The 21,270-nt window shown below is 45.2% G+C and overlaps 1 protein-coding gene across 3 annotated transcripts in view; it reads left to right on the top strand.

The window, feature by feature from the left end:
- Positions 1–21,270, top strand: part of myo5b (myosin VB) — a 299,416-nt gene that overhangs the window by 195,350 nt on the left and 82,796 nt on the right. For all 3 annotated transcript variants that reach the window (XM_059989735.1, XM_059989733.1, XM_059989734.1), the window contains 3 exons: positions 6,318–6,415; positions 12,668–12,754; positions 20,051–20,162. In XM_059989735.1, the coding sequence (XP_059845718.1) occupies positions 6,318–6,415; positions 12,668–12,754; positions 20,051–20,162 (297 nt within the window). The remainder of the gene's footprint in view (positions 1–6,317; positions 6,416–12,667; positions 12,755–20,050; positions 20,163–21,270) is intronic.

The following is a 21,270-nucleotide window of genomic DNA, read 5'->3' on the forward strand; positions in this document are numbered from 1 at the left end:
TGTAACGGTGTTGCAGCAATCAGTGTAACGGTGATGCAGCAGTCAGTGTAACGTTAGTGCAGCAGTCAGTGTAACGGTGGTGCAGCAGTCAGTGTAACGTTAGTGCAGCAGTCAGTGTAACGGTGATGCAGCAGTCAGTGTAACGTTGATGCAGCAGTCAGTGTAACGTTAGTGCAGCAGTCAGTGTAACGGTGGTGCAGCAGTCAGTGTAACGGTGGTGCAGCAGTCAGTGTAACGGTGATGCAGCAGTCAGTGTAACGTTAGTGCAGCAGTCAGTGTAACGTTAGCGCAGCAGTCAGTGTAACATTAGTGCAGCGGTCAGTGTAGTTAGTGAAGCGGTGCTTCCGTTTCTTCCCACAGTCCAAAAACACGCTGGTTAATAGGTTAATTGGTCACAAGGTGTAAAAGTAAGGGAGGGTGTGATGGCTGGGTGGAGATACATATCTACCAAAGGAGGCGTAAGGGGCTCCTTCCCTCAATAGCCTGCAGGTCACTCATGGGCAAGGTGCAGCAGCTGCTTAGCCCCCCGTCAGGGTCACGTAAAGCCAGGGGAGCAGGTGGTGGATGGTCGTACATATCACAAGTCATGGTTATGTGACCACTGATGCCAGGCAGACAATCTATAAATAGTATTGACAACGGCTGAGGTGGGGGTCACCCAACTTGTAAAGACACTGCTCAGTAGAAGGCAGTGGCAAAACGCTTCTGTAGAAAAATTTGCTGAGCACAATCATGGTCATGAAAAGATCATATCGGCCAGGTCATACGACATGGCACATAGCTAAATTAGAATGGGGCCTGTTATTCTGTAAATAAACTCAAGGTAACTTGGAGGGAAATCTACTGGGCAGGATTGCACAGGGTATCGCATCTTTATACCAGCCCTTTGCAGAACCTCGCTAGGCTCCTGCCAGCGTTGAAGACCTGTACCGGGACTGTTGGAAAGTTACACAGTCAAGTCCACTTACGAGTAGCGACTGGGCCTGAGGTAGAACAAATTGCAATTGCACTCACACACTGCTCAGATACCTTCTCTTGCTGTTTGCCATCAGGGGCAGATAAGGATGGCTGAAATCAAATCAAGGCTACAATGTAAAACAATTACTAAAATATTTGTTAGAGCACTCATTTAATAAATTTACCAGCAAGTTGGTGGGCCTTCTTGACAGATCCGCAATGGTTGTCACTGTGGCTCATCATTCACCTATTTTTGCCTTCAGTCTCCACACAGCTGAAGCTTTCAATTTCTGGCCTCGATACCTGATCTACTGCTGTCCCTTGTCTGCATAACAGTCTTCCAAGTCTGAGTGACCGCTTCCGTAGGAGTGCAGCAGACATCTTTTCAACACACACAAAATGCTGGAGGAGCTCAGCATCTTTGGAGATTAATGGACTGTTGTCGTTTCGAGCTGAGACCTGCCATCGGGACTGGAAAGGAAGGGGGAAGGAGTCAGAATAAAAAGGTGGAGACAGGGGAAGGAGGAAAAGCTGGAAGATGACAGGTGAAGCCAGGTGGGTGGGAAAGGTAAAGGGCTGGAGAAGAAGGAATCTGATAGGAGAGGAGAGTGGACCATGGGAGAAAGGGAAGAAGGAAGGGCACCAGCAGATGAGGAGAAGAGGTATGAGGCCAGAGAGGGGAATAGAAGAAGAAAGAAGTGTTAGGGGAAAAATTACCAGAAGGAGAAATCAATGTTCATGCCATCAGGTTGAAGGCTACCATATGGAATATAAGGTACTGCTCCTTCACCCTGAGGTTGGCCTCATGGCAGAAGAGGAGGTCGTGGACTGACATGTTGGAATGGGGATAGCAAGTCAGCTATTTAGCCACCGGGAAATTCCATTTTTTTGGCAGATGAACACCCTTTCAGTAAGTTAAAGTGGAACATTTTTAAGTAAAGCAATTTTGTTATGTCATCTTTCTGGTGGGGGTTCTCTTGCGCCCACCACTGGAAGCTTTCATCATGTGTTCAGAGATCTCTCTCACAAAGTTTCAAGCTATTTCCTGACTAAATACTATTTTTTTTTACCAATAGCTGTTGTTCTGCACGCTCTGTTGGTATGTAGTTTCAACCCGGTGGGGTGGAAATGAGCTACACTTACTCTCGGACCGAGTTCAGTGAGAAATTGGATCCCAGCAAGTCACGTTTTCCAGCAAGGCTTTATAAGGCATTGGGATATTGTGAGGAGGACTGGGCTCCATATCTAAGAAAGGATATTCTGACATTGGAGAGGGTCCAGAGGAGATTCATGAGAATGATCCCCGGAATGAAAAGGTTGATGTACGAGGAATATTTGATGGCTCTGGACCCGTACTTGAAGAATAAGGGGGGGATCTCATTGAAACCTATTGAATATTGAAAGGCCAAGATAGAGTGGATGTGGAGAGGATATTTCCTATTCTCGGGTAGTCCAAGACCAGAGGCATAGCTTCAGAATAGAGGGATGTTCTCTTAGAACGGAGATGAGGAGGAATTTATTGAGCCAGAGGGTGGTGAATCTATTGCCAAGTTATTGGGTATATTTAAAGCAGAGATTGATAGGTTCCTGCTTAGTCAGGGTGTTAAGGGTTGCTGGGAGAAGGCAGGAGAATGAAATTGAGAGGGATAATAAATCTGCCATGGTGGAATGGCTGAACATACTTGATGGGCCAACATACCTTCTGGCACCCATCACTCTGATTGTGTGGGTTAACACCAAATGGAAACAAAGCAGGTGAGGACTCAAAGGAGCCGAGCTCAGGATGAAGGGGAGTGGGTGATGGAACCTGTATCCTTCACTCCCACTGCAGTTGGCATGGCTCCCCCTGATCTTGCTACTGGCTTGCTTCCCTGTGCACAGTAAGACTGCTGCAGTAATCTGTTAGAGTGCTTCTGGCCACTCCCTGCTGGACAGTCCCCAGCCTCTGCTCTCCACTGCTCACTCCAGACTGTTTTGGAAAAGCTCTTTGATGTCACTAATTGCTTTCACAACAAAATTAGAATCGTTATTTCACAGGCAGGTGAACTGCATGCACTCTCTGTAAAATGTAGCAAGGTAAATCCATAATTATTTGACGTGTCAAGTACTGATCCTTGTGCACTTGTACAGTACAGCATTGCCTGGATTTGACTGGTTTTAAATGATAAATTTCTGTAAATTAGCAGTAAAGAATTCAACCATGTTGAAGTAGAAACTCGCTATAGTGTGTATTGGGATCAAAAAACAGTGGGTGGCACAGTAGCGGGGTTTGCGTGATACTTTACAGCGCTATCAATTGTGACCTGGGTTCAATTCCTACTGCTGTCTGTAAGGAGCCTGTACATTCCCCCTCTGACTGCGTAGGTTTCCTCCAGGTTCCAAAGGCACACAGGATTAGGGTTAGTAAGTTGTGGGCATCCTCTGTCAGAATCAGATATCTCTGACATATGTTGTGGAATTTGTTGATTGGGGCGCCACAGTAACAGAGTGGTGAGCATGACACTATTACAGCTCGGGGGTCAAAGTTCAGAGTTCAATTCTGCGTCCTCTCCCCATGACCACTTGGGCTTCCTCTGGGTGCTCTAGTTTCCTCCCACATTTCAGAGACATACTGATTAGTAAGTTAATTGGTCATTGTAAATTGTGCTGTGATTAGGCTAGGGTTAAACCTGGGGTTACTGGGCAGAACAGCTCGAAGGGCTGGAAGGGCCTGTTCCACACTGTACCTCTAAATAAGTTCAATACCTGCACACATGAAACTATTGTGTGCACTTCTGGTCACTGACCTACAGGAAAGATATCAATTTAAAGAAACTATATTGAAAGAGTGCAGAGAAAATTTACAAGGATGTTACCAGGACTTGAGGAGCTGAGTTATGGGGAAAGGTTGCATACGTTAGGACTTTTAGGACGTTAAGAAGAAGGGGAGACTTGGCAGAGCCATGCCTAATTATGAGGGGTATGGATAGGGTGATGACAGCAGGCTTTTTTACACTGAGGTTGAGTGAGACTATAACTAGAAGTCATAGGTTAAGGGTGAAAGGTGAAATATCTCAGGGGACGTTGAGGGGAAACCTCTTCACTCGGAGGGTGGTGAGAGTGTGGAACAAGATGCTGGCGAAAGTGGTGGATGTGGGATCGATTACAACATTTAAGAGAAGTTTGGATAAGTACATGGATGGAGGGGGCATGGAGGTGCAGGTGAATGGGGCCACGCAGAATGATAGTTCAGCACGGACTAGATGGGCTGAAGGGCTTGTTTCAGTGCAGTGGTGCTCGATGACTCTTTAACTAAAGCTCAGCAAAAGAGTTATTATCTGCAGAAAGGGAGGATAGGAGTCTCCACTGGGCCATTGTTTCTTCAGTTTCAATGAATTACAGACACGGATTCGGGACAGGTTCCAGTGAAGAGGAGCCCTCATTGCTTTGCTAGGACATAATTTGTAACACGAAGGGAAAACTAATCTAATTGCTGTTTTAAAATTGCATCTTGAGCCAGCTGCACTCAAACAAATGATTGCAGTGGTCAATGAGGTGAACGTTTGTTGGTGAGAAGGATTGCTGTAGAAGGTGACCATGATTCATAAGTTTGATTAATTTTGTCACTTTCTAATATCTAATCCCTTCTTTCACCCTGTTTGTCCTCAAGTGCAGCCCTGCTGCATGCTGCTTTTGAATGATGCCTAAAACAACCACAAATCTCACGGTGCATTGCAGTGCTATCAGCGACTTCTCTCCTTTCTGAGGAGGCTGAGCAGAGGTGGAGTGTGCACGTCGAAACTCGTGTCATTCTACAGATACTCACCCTAACAAGCTGCATCAGCCAATGGTATGGAAACTGCACTGTGGCGGAGAGCAGTGCTCTACAAACTGCCCGGTGCACCACCAGCAGCAGCCGACCTGCCACGAAGGATATTTATACAGAAAGGTGCCGAAAAAGGGCCAGTCACATCATGAAGGATCCCACCCACTCTGCTCATTAGGGAGGGGGCTACGTAGCATCCATGCCAGGACCACCAGACTCAAACACAGTCACTGTCCCCAAGCAGTGAGGTTGATCAACACCTCCTCCCACCAACTCCACCATCACTTTATTATTTCCTGGCCATCATCTTATGTACAGCCTAGTGTCATTTTATGGACATACAATCAATCAATCAATCAATCTATAGAAGCCATCTTATGCATTTTTGTTTATCGTGTTTTTATTATTACTGTGTTCTGTGGTTTTCTTTGGTGCTGCATCAGATCCAGAGTAACAATTATTTTGTTTTCTTCTGCACCTGTGTACAGGAAGTGACGTTAAACAAACTTGATTCTTGAATCTGCTAATCGAATAGGTTGCAGGTTGGGTTCCAGAGGAGGGATGGGCACATCAAGTGACATTATCAACTGAATGAAGCTGTGGGACAGGGGCAAGAAGGCTAAGATTGAAAAGGGCCACTGGCTACTTGTAGATGCCAGCAAGCTGACAGGAAATATCCATCATGGTTTCATTAAGCAGAATGTTGGATTAGAGTGTAAAATTGTTATTTTCCTCGTACTTTCACTTGATCTGTTTTACGTCCTATGATGAATCTCAGAATTGTATGCTACATGCATATTTTGAATATAGATATAGCTTGAACGTTGAACGTATGCTTGTTAATTTATTATTGATGTATGCCATATGCAACACTGAAATCTGTCTTCTCCAGATAGCCACGAAACAAAGGAAACCATGAAAGTCAGTTCAAAGAAAAGCAGCAACCTCAACCTTCCGCACAAAAAGAACAGTGATCAGCTTGGGGGAGGGGGTTCACAGTATAAAGTGTAACAGTTCCAGAGAAAGCCGGAATGTGTGGTGACTCTTGCATACTACCCCCAGCACACTCTGGGCTGCGTTGGTTCTTAGCTCAAACAACGTATTTCACTGTGTGTGTGTTTACTGAGATACAGCACGAACAGGCCCTTACAGCCCAGCAGTCCCCTGATTTTAATCTGAGGACAATTTAAAATGACCAATTAACCTACCAACCATACTTGGCTTGTGGGAGGAAGCCAGAGCACTCAGAAGAGACCCACGCAGTCCGGGGGAGAATGTACAAAGTGCTTTCCAGGCAGCGGTGGGAATTGAACCCAGGTCGCCTGGTGTTGTGCTAACCACTATGCTGCCATGCCACCCATTCGATGAGCATGTGACAAATAAATTTGAATCTTGAGTTGCATACACTATAAAGTCCAAGATCAGAATGAGGTGGACAGTAATATTCTTCACGCTCTGACACAGATAGATACAACCCTACTCTCCTCTGTAATCTGCATTTTGTTTTTCTACGGCCTGAAAATTGCAAAATTTGAGAGATCCATTTTCCTTTCAGTTTCGGAACTCACTGCACCTGCTGATGGAGACGCTGAATGCCACGACGCCACATTACGTGCGCTGCATCAAGCCAAACGATGGGAAATGTGCTTTCTCGTAAGTACTATGCATTGATCAACACGGTACTCTGTCATCGGGTTTATTCCAAGGTCAGGGTCATGCATGCATCTTAATTTGGAGTACTGCAGAGTTGCAGTCTGTAGAATCTCCAAAGTAATTTGCCTTCAGTTCTGGTCACCCCACGGTAGGAAGGATGATGTTACCAGGGTGCTGCCCGGATTAGAGGGGATGGGCTATCACGAGAGGCTGGACAAACTTCGGTTATTTTCACTGGAGCGGCGGAGATCTGGTAAGAACATAGCGGTTGGTCAGAGTTATCGTTTCCCAGTGTTGAAGATGATTAACACCAGAAGGCATGCATTTAAGGTGAGGGGAGGGTAATTTCAAAGGGGATAAGAGGGACAAGTTTGTCACACAGAGTGGCGGGTGCCTGGAATGTGTTGCTTGGGGTGGTGGTGCAGGCAGAAACATTGGAGACTTTTAAGGGACATTCAGATGGGCATGTGAATGTGAGGGAAATGGAGGGATATAGACATTGAGTAGGCAAAAGAGATTAGTTGCCATTTGGTTATTAATTTACTTGGTTTGGCACAACATGGTGGATGAAGGGTACTGTTCCTGTACTGTACTATTTCATGTTTTAATAATGTGCTACGGTTATCTATAGAGGTACTATTTCTGTGTATGGTGTGTGTATTATGTTGCTGTTGGAATATTGGGATTCTGGTGTGTGTAGGTATTGTAACATTCTTTAACACTACAATAAAGAGTAATAGAACAGTGACAATTTAACAAACTTAAAGCTCATCTGTTTATTTAGAAACATAGAAAACCTACAGCACAATACAGGCCCTTCAGCCCACAAAGTTGTGCCAAACATGTCCCTAACTTACAAATTACTATATCATAGTCCTCTATTTTTCTAAGCTCCATGTACCTATCCAAAAGTCTCTTAAAAGACCCTATTGTATCCGCCTCCACCACCATTGCCAGCAGCCCATTCTATGCACTCACCACCCTCTGAGTAAAGAACTTACCCCTGACATCTTCTGTGTTTGTACTCCCCAGCACCTTAAACCTGTGTCCTCTTGTGGCAACCATTTCAGCCCTGGGAAAAATCCTCTGACTATCCACACAATCAATGCCTCTCATCATCTTATTCACCTGTATCAGGTGACCTCTCATCCTCCGTTGCTCCAAGGAGAAAAGGCCAAGTTCACTCAACCTATTCTCATAAGGCATGCTCCCCTATCCAGGCAACATCCTTGTAAATCTCCTCTGCACACTTTCTGTGGCTTCCACATCCTTCCTGTAGTGAGGCAACCAGAATGTTTAAAATTAACAAGAAAAGTAGAAAATAGATCAAAAATTAAATTAAGTAAGTAGTGTAAAAAAAAGAGAGAAAATAGTGAGGTAGTGTTGGTGGAATCATTGTCCATTCAGAAATCTGATGGCGGAGGGACAAAGCTGCTCCTGAATCATTGAGTGTGAGTCTTCAGACTCCTGTACCTCCTCCCTGATGGCAGAGGGGAAGAAGCTGTTCCTGAATCGTTGAGTGTGTGTCTTCAGGCTCCTGTACCTCCTCCCTGATGGCAGAGGGGAAGAAGCCGTTCCTGAATCATTGAGTGTGTGTCTTCAGACTCCTGTACCTCCTCCCTGATGGCAGAGGGGAAGAAGCTGTTCCTGAATCGTTGAGTGTGTGTCTTCAGACTCCTGTACCTCCTCCCTGATGGCAGAGGGGAAGAAGCTGTTCCTGAATCATTGAGTGTGAGTCTTCAGACTCCTGTACCTCCTCCCTGATGGCAGAGGGGAAGAAGCTGTTCCTGAATCGTTGAGTGTGTGTCTTCTGGCTCCTGTACCTCCTCCCTGATGGCAGAGGGACAAAGCTGCTCCTGAAACATTGAGTGTGGGTCTTCAGGCTCCTGTACCTCCTCCCTGATGGTAGCAATGAAAAGTGGGCATGTCCTTGGTGATGGGAGTCTTTAATGATGGAGGCTGCCTTTCTGAGGCATCACCTTTTGAAGGTGTCCTCGATGCTGAGGAGGTTAGTGCCCATGGTGGAGCTGGCTGAGTTTACAACCTTCTGCAGCTTTTTTTCCGATCCTGTGATTAGAATATTGATCTGGTATTTGAAAGTATTGGTAGTTGCCATTGGCAATAAGTAAGTACAGTTTTTTAAAATTCATATCTATTACTTTGACAGTGTATTTAAATAGATGGGGTCATCACACTGGAACAACATTTGTTTTGTAATTAGAAACCTGCTGTGTGAAAGCCCAATAGCAACAGTACACACTCACTTTCTAATGCCAAACTATCAGCCTCAAAATAACTGTTCACAGTTTATAGTAAACAGTTAGACCATTTGCAGTTTCTTTTATTGCTTGCCTTGTTGACATGACTTACTGATATTGAGACAAGTCTGTTATTTTGCTGGAGGTATTTTTTTTCCCAAAAGCAATCCTGGGTAATGCACAAGTGAGATATTTATTTTTAAAGTCAGGAAAAGCTATCTATCAGTGTCTGCTTCTGTTGGCATGTAGGAAAGTAAAATATGCTGGTACTTCTGAAAAATGGCCTTTGCTTCCAGCCACAGTGCTGGAAGTAGCTTGCTGTATTAACAGATGTTTATTCTACTGTGAATATAAAGTTGAGAACAAAATGTGGAGACAGGAAAGAAATGCAGATGGTAGTTTGCCTCCCAGGTGCCAGGGTCTGGGATGTTTCTGATTGCGTCTATGATATCCTGAAGTGGGAAGAAGAACAGCCAGAGGTCATGGTACATATTGGTACCATCGACACAGGTAAGAAAAGGGCGGAGGTCCTGAAAACAGACTACAGGGAGTTAGGAAGGAAGCTGAGAAGCAGGACCTCAAAGGTAGTTATCTCAGGATTACAGCCTGTGCCATGTGACAGTGAGTATAGGAATAGTGTGAGGTGGAGGATAAATGTGTGGCTGAGGGATTGGAGCAGTGGACAGGGATTCAGATTTCTGAATCATTGGGACCTCTTCTGGGGCAGGTGTGACCTGTACAAAAAGACCGGTTTGCACTTGAATCCCGGGGCACCAATATCCTGGCGGGGAGGTTTGCTAAGGCTATTAGGGAGAGTTTAAACTAGAATTGCTGGGGGGTGGGAACTGAACTTGTGGTAAACTATGTATACCTGTCTGAACATGCCCCTCTGCGGACTGCTCCTGTGGCTCCTCCCACAGACCCCTGTATAAAGGCGAGTGGGGCACTGCTCCCCCCTCAGTCTCCGAGATGTCGTGCTCCCTTTTTGCTGCTAATAAAAGCCTATCGTTCACCGCCAGTCTCCGAGAGTTATTGATGGTGTATCAGATCTGAAGTGACGGAGGAAAGGGAGGTTGATTCACAAATAGAGAAAGATTGGAGACAGTGCGAAAAGGAGGATAGGCAGGTTATAGAGAAGGGATGCACTCAGATGCTGGTTTGAGATGTGTCCGTTTTAATGTAAAGAGTATTATGAACAAAGCAGATGAGCTTAAAGTGTGAATCAGTACTTGGAGCTATGATGTTGTGGCCATTACAGAGACTTGGATGGTGCAGGGGCAGGAATGGTTACTTCAAGTGCCAGGCCTTAGATGTTTCAGAAAGCACAGGGAGGGAGGCAAAAGAGATGGAGGTGTGGCACTATTGATCAGGGGTAGTGTCAATGGCTAAAGAAAAGGAGGAAGTCACGGAGGGGTTGTCTACGGAGTCTCTGTGGGTAAAAGTTAGGAATAGGAAAGGGTCGATAACACTGTTGGGTGTTTCTATGGACCACCCAATAATAGCAGAGACTTCGAGGAGCAGATAGGGAGACAGATTCTGCAAAGGTGTAATAATAACAGGGTTGTTGTGGAAGGAGATTTTAATTTCTCAAATAATGATTGACATCTCCTGAGAGCAAGGGGTTTAGATGGGGTGGAGTTTGTTAGGTGTGTTCAGGAAGGTTCCTTGACACAATATGTAGATAAGTCTACAAGAGGAGAGGCTGTACTTGATCTGGTATTGGGAAATGAACCTAGTCAGGTGTCAGGTCTCTCAGTGGGAGAGCATTTTGGAGATAGTGATCATAATTCTATCTCCTTTACCATAGCATTGGAGAGAGATAACAACAGACAAGTTAGGGAAGTGTTTAATTGGAGTAAGAAGAAATATGAGGCTATCAGGCAGGAATTTAGAAGCATAAATTGGGAACAATTGTTCTCAGGAAACGTACAGAAGAAATGTGGCAAACATTCAGGGGATATTTGCATGGGGTTCTGCATAGGTACGTTCCAATGAGACATGGAAAGGATGGTAGGGTACAGGAACCATGGTGTACAAAGGCTGTTGTTAATCTAGTCAAGAAAGAAAGAAGAGCTTACGAAAGGTTCAAAAAACTAGGCAATGATAGGAATCTAGAAGATTATAAGGCTAGCAGGAAGGAACTTAAGAATGAAATTAGGAGAGCCAGAAGGGGCCATGAGAAGGCCTTGGTAGACAGGATTAAAGAAGATCCAAGGCATTCTACAAAGTATGTGAAGAGCAAGAGGATAAGGCGTGTGAGAATAGGACCAGTCAAGTGTGACAGTGGAAACGCAAACATGAGAAAATCTGCAGACGCTGGAAATTCAAGCAACACACACAAAATGCTGATGGAATGCAGCAGGCCAGGCAGCCTCTATAGGAACGTTTTGGGTGGAGACCCTTCGTCAGGACTAATCTATCCAACAAATTCCACAGATTTACCACCCTCTGACTAAAGTAATTTCTCTGTATCTCTGTTCTAAATGGACGTCCTTCAATCCTGAAGTCATACCTTCTTGTCCTAGACTCCCCTACCATGGGAAATAACTTTGCCATATCTAATCTGTTCAGGCTTTTAACATTCAGAGTGTTTCTATGCGATTTCCCCCCCCCCATTCCCCTGAACTCCAGGGAATATAGCCCAAGAGCTGCCTGGCGTTCCGCATACCCTTTCCTTCCTGGAATCATTCTCGTAATCATTCCTGTCAAGGAATAAATAAAAAGAAGTTTAGTTTAAGCGGAGCAGCCATTGTGTGAGTGGGCTAGTCTTGGAGTGCGCACTTGATACTGCAGCTCATCGAGGCTTTGGCGAGGAGAGGCAGAGGCATAAGTAAATCTTTTCTCATTATTTATTCTTTCTTTCGTATGCATACTTGGAACAGTGGAGATGCTGAACAGGATAGTTGAAACTCCTCTCGCGAGATGTGGGAAGGCAGGGAGACCTCCAGTGACCCTGACAACATCACCTGCAAAAAGAGCACCCAGCTGCAGCTTCCAACAGTCCGTGTTAAGGAGTTGGACCTGGATGAACTCCGGACCATTCGGGAGGCTGAGGGGTGATAGATAGACATATGGAGGTAGTTACATCCAAGGTGCAGGACACAGGAAACTGGGTGAGAATCAGGAAGGGGAAAGGGGCTAAAGAGCCAGTGTACAGTACCCCAGTGGTCATCCCCCTCAACTGTATACCACCACTGTCTGTCTTCTCGCACAAAGCCAATGTCAAATCCAATTTACTACCTCATCCTGAATGCCAAGTGACTGAACCTTCTCGACCAACCTTCCATGCAAGACCTTGTAAAGGTTCACGTAGACAACATCAACTGCCTTTTGTCTACCAACTTTCCTGGAAACTCGTTCAATAAACATGGCCTACCAGGCACAAAGCCGTGATGCCTCACTCTTGCCTGCATTAAATCCCATCATAATGAGTAGTGGTTCCCACCCCAAGCAGAATTAAACAGGTTCTTGAACAGAAAACAGATTGGGAATAAAAGATTGTTTAATGTCATTGCCAGTACACAAGTGTAAAGGAAAACAAAATTGTTACTCCAGATCCGACTCAGCACAAAAAACACTATAAGATAAATAACAATAATAATAATAATAAAAACACCATAAATATAAATACATAAGATAGCTTATATACATAGATTGGTTGTATGTCATAGAGTGACACTAGGCACAGGAGTGTCTGTACTGACAGGAAATGATAAAGTCGTGGTGGTTGGGGGTGTGGAGGGGTTGGTTAGTGGGTGGAGATGTTGATCAGCCTTACTGCTTGGAGAAAGTAACTATTTTTGAGTTTGGTCATCCTGACATGGATGTAATGTAGCCCCCTCCCTGATGAGAGTTGGACAAACAGTCCACAAGCAGGGTAGGTGAGATCCTTCATGATGTTACTGGCCCTTTTCTGGCACCTTTCTGCATCTCTGTCCCTGATGGTGGGTAGGCTGAACCAGGAACCTTTCTGAATTTCTTGTTTCTTTTCCAGGTTTGACCCTGCACGAGCTGTTCAGCAGCTCCGGGCCTGTGGGGTGTTGGAGACGATCCGTATTAGTGCTGCAGGATATCCCTCCAGGTAGGTGTACTGCCTTCTACTGTAATCTCAAACTTACAGCTTCGACTGTACAATAAAGATCCTACCTTAAATGATAACTGCTTACTTAGGGGGCGTTATGGTAGCATTGTGGTTAGTGTAAAGGTTTATACTACCCGTGACTGGGGTTCAATTCCTGTTGCTTCCTGTAGGGAAAGATTAAAGATTACCTTTATTTGTCAAATGTACATCAAAACATGCAGTGAAATGCATTGTTTGCATCTGAGGATGTGTTGGGGCAGTCCACAAATGTTGCCATTTTCTGCCACCAACATCACAGGCCCACATTTTACTAACCCTAGCCCTAACCGTACGGCTTTGGAACGTGGGAGGAAATTGGAACACTTGGACAAAACTGATGGGGTCACAGGGAGAACACACGGGCACTTTACAGAGTTGTATGTTCACCCCTGACTGCATTCGTTTCCTCCGCATGCTCCAGTGTCTTCCCATATTCCAAAGATGTACAGGTTAGGGTTAATAAATTGTGACATGCTATGCTGGTGCTGGAAGCATAGGGCTACGGGCTACCACTGGTCATTGACTGGATATTTCGATGTACAAATAAAAAAGCTAATCTAAACAAATATAATCAACACACACAAAAAATGCTGGAGGAACTCAGCAGGCCAGGCAGCATCTGTGGAAAAAAGCAGTCGACATTTTGGGTCAAGACCCTTCAGCGGGAATTTTTTGAAGAAATAACAAGCAGGATAGACATAGGAGAATGGGTTGATGTTGTGTTCTTGGATTTTCAGAGGGCCCTTGACAAGGTGCCAGTTATGAGGCTGCTTAACAAGCTACGAGCCCATGGTATTACAGGAAAGATTCCAGCATGGATAAAGTAGTGGCTGATTACAAAGTTTGCAGATGATACAAAGACAGGTGGAGGGGCAAGTAGTTTTGAGGAAGTAGAGAGGCTACGTAAGGGCTTAGTCAGATTAGGAGAAAGGGCAAAGAAGTGACAGATGGAATACAGTGTTGGGAAGTATATGATCTTACACTTTGGCAGAAGAAATGAAAGGGTTGATGATGCACCATCAATAACTCTTGGAGACGTGAGGCGAGGTATAGGCTTTTATTGGCTGGAAGAAAGAACAAGCAGCAATTGACCACCACACTGCGTCCTGGAGACTGAGGCTGGGGCTGTGTCTCCAATCGCCTTTATACCGGGGTCCGTGGGAGGAGCCACAGGAGCAGTCAGCGGGGGGGGGGGGGGGGGGGGGGGGGGTGGGGGGGGGGGAGGCATGTCCAGACAGGTATATGTAGTTCACCACAGTTGTCTATTTTCTAAGTGGAGAGAAAATACAAAAAACTGTGTGCAAAAGGGCTTGGGAGTCCTCGTGCAGATTTCCAAAAGGTTAATTTGTAGGTTGAGTCCGTGGTGAGGAAGGCAAATGCAATGTTAACATTCATTTCAAGAGGACTTGAATATAAAAGCAAGGATGTATTGTTAAAACTTTATAAAGCTCTGGTGAGCCCTCACTTGGAATATTGAGAGCAGGTTTGGGCCCCTTAACTTAGAAAGGATGTTCTGAAACTGCAAAGAGTTCAAAAGAGGTTCATGAAAATGATTCCAGGATTCAATAGCTTGTCATATGAAGAGCATTTGTTGGGTCTGGGCCTGTATTCACTGGAATTCAGAAGAATGAGGGGTGACTATCGAATAGTGAAAGGCCTTGATAGAGGGCATGTGGAAATCATGGTTCCTATGGCGGGGGAGTCTAAGACCAGAGGACACTCCCTCTGAATATAGGGGTGTCATTTTAGAACAGAGATAAGGAGGAACTTCTTTAGCCAGATGTCAGTGAACCTGTGGAATTCTTTGCCACAGGCAGCTGTGGAGGTCAAGTGTTTATGTATAATTAAGGCTGAGGTTGATAGATTCCTGACTGGTCAGGGCATGAAGGGATATAGGGAGAAGGCAGAAGATTGGGGCAGAAAGGAAAAATGAATCAGCCATGATGAAATGGTGGAGCAGACTCGATGGGCCAAATGACCTAATTCTGTTCCTCTGTCTTATAGTCTGATAGTCAATGCTTTGGCATGCATGTGACAAATAAAGCAAATCTTTTTTATCTTTATGTGCACACAAACTGCAAGGGGACAGATGTAAATAAATCAGCCACTTGTTTGTCATTCAGACACCCTTTATACGTGTATAGTTCCCTTCCCTAAGTCTACTCACTCTGCCCTTATCATCCTCAATCTCGTGTTTGTCATCATTCGACCACATATTGTACATGTATGGTGGCGGTCTGTTCTATCCAGCAATGGCAGGGAGCCTGTGTGAGAGAGTTTTTAAACTGGAAAAGCAGTTCCGACCTGTCTCAACCATGGAATCCAGGTCCAGTAGGATGAAAGGTCATCACAATTTGGGTCTTCCATGGTTGCAGTGGATAATATCTGTGTCTCGTCATGCCCTTCGCTGTCCATGGAGCGTTGCAGAACCACTGGAGATCCCATTCCTCCAGTCTGCCAGAGCTGACTTCACTCCGAGGCTGGAGGTGTTGTGTGTTCAGAGATGCTGTTCTGTTGTAACACGTGGTTATTTATGTCACTGTCGCCTTCCCGAGAGCTTGAACCAGTCTGCCCATTCTCCTCTGATCTCCCTCATTAACAAGGTATTTTTGCCCATAGAACTGTTGCTTGTGAGAATTTTATTCACACCATTCTCTGTGCGCTCCAGAGAATGTTGTGCATGAAGCTCCCAGCAGATCTGCAGTTTCTGAGATACTCAAACCACCCTGTCTGGCACCAACAGTCATTTCAAAGTCAGAGTCACTTAGATCATGTTTCTTCTCCATTCTGATGTTTAGTTTGAACAACTGACCCTCTTGACCACATCTGCATGCTTTTATGCATTGGGTTGCTGCCGCATGATTGTCTGATTAGATATTTGCATTATCGAGCTGGAATACAGGTGTATCTAATAAAGTGGTCACTGGGTGGATGTCTGAAGCCTGTTGTCCTCTAGCTCATGTGGCAGCATATTGCTGAATATTTCTGAGATTTTTGCAGTATTTATAGCACAGGGGCAGTCCTTTCTGCCCATCTAGTCTATACTATCACTGACCTATAGTAATCTGATCTGCCTCATGTGGTCTGTACCCTCTGACCCTTGCTTGTTCATGTATCTATCTAAATGTCTCTTAGAAAGCTGTCAGTCATGTTCCAGCACCTGACTTCCCCTATGAAACAAAAAAAAGCCTAATAAATCTCCTATAAACTCTCCCCATCTCACCCTTTGATCTGTGACCTTTCCACCTGGGAAAGTGACTGTGTGTCTACGCCTTCCCAGTAGAGGATGTAATGTTATCTCACAGACCCTTTGGGAAACTGACTGTCCTATTTACACCTCCCTACTAGATGATAGAATGTTATCTCACAGACTCTTTGGGAAACTGACTGTGTGTCTATGCCTCCCCACTAAATGATAGAATGTTATCCTACAGACTCTTTGGCAAAACCTTTTCAAATTACTTCTGGAAGTCATCTGGACACATTTGCATCAGCATATTATGACCATGAAGAAGGCACACCTGCAGCTCTACTCCATTAGGAGATTGAGGAGATTTGGTAGGTCACCAAAGACTCCAGCAAATTTCACCAGATGTACCGTGGAGAGCATTCTGACTGGTTGCATCACCGTCTGGTAAGGGGGTGGGGGGAGACCAACGCATGGGAGTATAACAGGCTGCAGAGAACGATAGACTCAGCTGGCTCCATCACAGGCATAATCTTCCTCACCTTAGCCCTTGAATGGAAAATTCCACAAGGAGTAGTGGATATGGCCCAGTCAAGCTCAAGTAAAATCCTCCCACCACTAACCATATCTACGAGGAGTGCTATCACAAGAAGAAACATCTATCAAGGACCCCTATCATCCAGGTTATGCTCTTTACTGACTGCTGCCTTCAGGAAGGAGGTACAGGAGCCTCAGGTTCAGGAACAGTTATTACCTTTCAACCATCCGACTCTTGAACCAGAGGGGACAACTTCACTCATCTTCACTCACCCCATCACTCAACTGTTCCCACAAGCTATGGATTCATTTTCAAGGACACTTCATCTCACGTTCTCAATATTTGTTGCTTATTTATTACTATTATTATATTATTAATATTTTTTTCAATCCTTTTTGTATTTGCACACTTTGTTGTCTTTTACACATTAGTTGTTTGTCTGTCCTGTTGTGTGCGGTCTTTCATTGATTCTATTGTGTTTCTTTATATTTATTGTGAATGCCCACAAGAAAATGAAACTCAGAGTTGTATATGGTGACATATATGTGCTTTGGAAATATATTTACTTTGAACTTCCAAAGCATCTCATAATATTTTAGACTTCTACCAGGTGGCTGATCTTCCTTCGATCTTTCAGGGGGAACGGTCCCTCTATGTCCAACCTCTCATTATCATATGGTGATAGGAGGAGTGATTGATAAGTTCGTGGCCTAAGGTAGAAGGGGTCAATTTTAGAAGACCTAGCACATTTATTTTTCAACATGCTCCCCTCCTACATTTACACACTTAGTCCAGCGGTGTTGGAGCATACGGATCTTGGACCTCCAGAAGTGGTCCACAGCAGGAGTGATTGATAAGTTTATGGCATATGGTAGAAGTCAGCTTCCATTCCACCTCGCTACTGGAAGACTATTAAACAGTTCCCCAGCAGGATAAGATAGATTCTTGGCCTCACAATCTACCTTGCCCCTTTTGTTCACCTGCTCTGCACTCTCTCTGTAGCTGTTACACTTTATTCTGCATTCTCTTATTGTTTTACCTTGTTCTACCTTAATGCACTGTGTAATGATCTGATCTGTATGAACAGTATACAAGACAAGCTTTTCACTGGATCCCAGTGCGTGTGACACTAATAAACCAATTCTAAACAAAACAAGTTAAAATTGATTTATTTATTTTATTTGGAGATACCGTGCAGAACAGGCTCTTCTGGCCCATGAGTGGCTCCGCCCAGCAACCCACCTATTAAACACTACCCTAACCACAGGGCAATTTACAATGTCCAATTAAAGTTCAAAAGTTCAAAGCAAATTCTATTATCAAAGTACACATGAGAACATGAGATGACAAGGCTAAGTGTCCTTAAAGTGAGACCATTGGTCATGGGAACATTGCAGGTGAGTGCAGTTACCCCTTTGCTGAAGAACCTGATGGTTGAGGGCTAGTAACTGTTCTCGAACCTGGTGGTGCGAGTCCTGAGGATCTTGTACCTCCTACCTGATGGCAGCAGCAAGAAGAAAGCATGACCTGATGATGGATGCTGCTTTCCTATGACAGTGTTTCATGTAGATGTGCTCGGTGTTGGAGAGGGCTTTACCCGTGATGTGCTGACTAAATCCACTAGGTTTTGCAGGATTTTCCATTCAAGGACATTGGTGTTTCCATACCAGGCCGTGATGAAGCCAGTCAATACACTCTCCACTACACATCTATAGTAGTTTGTTAAAGTTTTAGACGTCATGCAGAGTCTCCGCAGACTCCTAAGGGGGTTGAGGCACTGCCATGCTTTCTTCACAATTGCACTTACCTGCTGGACCCAGGGCAGGTCCCCTGAAATGATAACACCCAGGAATTTAAAGTTGCTGACCCTTTCCACCTCTGATCCTCTGATGAGGACTGACTCTGGACCTCTGGTTTCTCTCTCCTAAAGACTACAATCAGTTCACCAACTACAAGACAATGTCACCTGACTGTGCGGGTGTTGCTTCTCTCCCAGATGCGCTGAGCAACTTCTACGCTCGTGTTGAGGTGGAAAATGACATGGCGGCGAGTAAGTCCATGCCTCCTCCAAATGACCAGGTGCTGTGTCTCACCGTGGCTGATGTGAGAAGAACCCTGTGCAGGGTCAACACACGGAAGGCTGCTGGACCAGACAATATTCCTGGCAGAGTGCTCAGAGGATGTGCAGACCAGCTAGCAGGTTTTCTCACTGACATCTTCAACATCTCCTTGAGCAGCGCCAACGTTCCAACGTGCTTCAAGACCGCCACCATCATCCCCGTGCCGAAGAAGTCTTCAGTGTCCTGCCTCAATGACTACCGTCCCCTTGCACTTACATCCATCATCATGAAGTGTTTCGAGAGGCTTGTCATGAGGCATATCAAGACCCTGCTGCCCCCCTCACTGGACCCCTTGCAGTTTGCGTACCATCCAAACCGTTCAACAGACGACACCATTGCCATCACCCTCCACCTGGCCCTAACCCACCTGGACAAAAAAGACACATACGTTCAAATGCTGTTCATAGACTTCAGTTCAGCATTCAACACAATCATCCCTCAGAAACTGATTGGAAAGCTGAGCCTACTGGGCCTGAACACCTCCCTCTGCAACCTCAGTCAGTCTGGATCAGGAGCAGCATCTCCAACACCATCACACCATCACACTGTGTGCTCAGTCCACTGCTGTTCACTCTGCTGACCCACAACTATGCTGCAACACACAGGTTGAACCACATCATCAAGTTCGCCAATGACACGACCATGGTGGGTCTCATCATCGAGAACGATGAGTCAGCTTACAGAGAGGAGGTGCAGCAGCTAACGGACTGGTGCAGAGCCAACAACCTGTCTCTGAATGTGAACAAAACAAAAGAGATGGTTGTTGACTTCAGGAGGGTATGGAGCGAGTGGGGTCTCTCTTTCCGCCATTATGAACGTTTATACTACATGCTTCATCCACAAAGCAAGCAGCATTATGGAGGACCCCACGCACCCCTCATAAGAACTCTTCTCCCTCCTGCCATCTGGGAAAAGGTACCGAAGCATTCAGGCTCTCACGACCAGACTGTGCAACAGTTTCTTCCCCCAAGCCATCAGACTCCTCAGTACCCAGAGCCTGGACTGACACCAACTTAATGCCCTCTACCATCTCTGTTGTCTTGTTTATTATTTATTGTAATGCCTACACTGTTTTGTGCACTTTATGCAGTCCTGGGTAGGTCTGTAGTCTAGTGTAGTTTCTTTTTCTGTGTTGTTCTTACATAGTTCAATGTAGTTTTTGTACTGTGTCATGTAACACCATGGTCCTGAAAAACGTCATCTCATTTTTACTGTGTACTGTGCCAGCAGTTGGGGTCGAAATGACAATGAAAGTGACTTGACTTGAAGCATACTGTCCAGTTTCCACTATCTACTTGTGATCCACCTTCAGGGAGCTATGGACCAGGGCATCTTTCTGTACATCATTGCTCCTCAGAACCCTGCAATGCCTTGTTTGCCCAGATTAAACACCATCTGCTATTTCTCAATAGGTGGACGTACCACGAATTCTTTGACAGATATCGGGTCCTAATGAGGAAGAAGAACATAATTTTGAATGATAAGAAAGAAACCTGCAGGAGGCTTCTGGATAATGTTATCAAGGTAATCCAGACTTCAAAAGTCAACACACACAAAATGCTGGTGGAACACAGCAGGCCAGGCAGCATCTATAAGGAGAAGCACTGTCGACGTTTCAGGCTGAGACCCTTTGTCAGGACTAACTGAAAGGAAAGATACTAAGAGATTTGAAAGTAGTGGGGGGAGGGGGAAATGTGAAATGATAGGAGAAGAAAGGAGGGGGTGAGATGAAGCTAAGGGCTGGAAAGGTGATTGGCAAAAGTGATACAGAGCTGGAGACCTCGGGAGAAAGAAAGGGGAAGGGGGGAGTACCAGAGGGAGATGGAGAACAGGCAGAGTGATGGGCAGAGAGAGAGAAAAAAAGAGGAGGAGGGAAAAATTATATATATCAGGGATGGGATAAGAAGGGGAGGAGGGGCATTAACGGAAGTTAGAGAAGTCAATGTTCATGCCATCAGGTTGGAGGCTACCCAGACGGAATATAAGGTGTTGTTCCTCCAACCTGAGTGTGGCTTCATCTTGACAGTAGAGGAGGCCAGGGATAGACATATCAGAATGGGAATGGGACGTGGAATTAAAATGTGTGGCCACTGGGAGATCCTGCTTTCTCTGGCGGACCGAGCGTAGGTGTTCAGTGAAACGGTCTCCCAGTCTCCCCCTCCTCCCCTTCTTACCCCATCCCTGACATGTTTAGTTGTTTGTTTTTTTCTCTCTCTCTGCCCATCACTCTGCCTATTCTCCATCTCCCTCTGGTGCTCCCTCCCTCCCCCTTTCTTTCTCCTGAGGCCTCCTGTCCCATGATCCTTTCCCTTCTCCAGCTCTGTATCATTTTTGCCAATCACCTTTCCAGCTCTCAGCTTCATTCCACCCCCTCCTTTCTTCTCCTATCATTTCGCATTTCTCCCTCCCCTCACTACTTTCAAATCTCTTAGTATCTTTCCTTTCAGTTAGTCCTGATGAAGGGTCTTGGCCCAAAACGTCAACAGTGCTTCTACTTATAGATGCTGCCTGGCCTGCTGTGTTCCACCAGCATTTTGTGTGTGTTGTTCGAATTTCCAGCATCTGCAGATTTCCTCGTGTTTGATCCTCAAAAGTCAAGATGGTTCAATGTCATTTCCAGTTCATAAGTGTA

This window comes from Hypanus sabinus, chromosome 14 (assembly GCF_030144855.1).
Source record: "Hypanus sabinus isolate sHypSab1 chromosome 14, sHypSab1.hap1, whole genome shotgun sequence".
NCBI classification, from domain to species: Eukaryota; Metazoa; Chordata; class Chondrichthyes; order Myliobatiformes; family Dasyatidae; genus Hypanus; species Hypanus sabinus.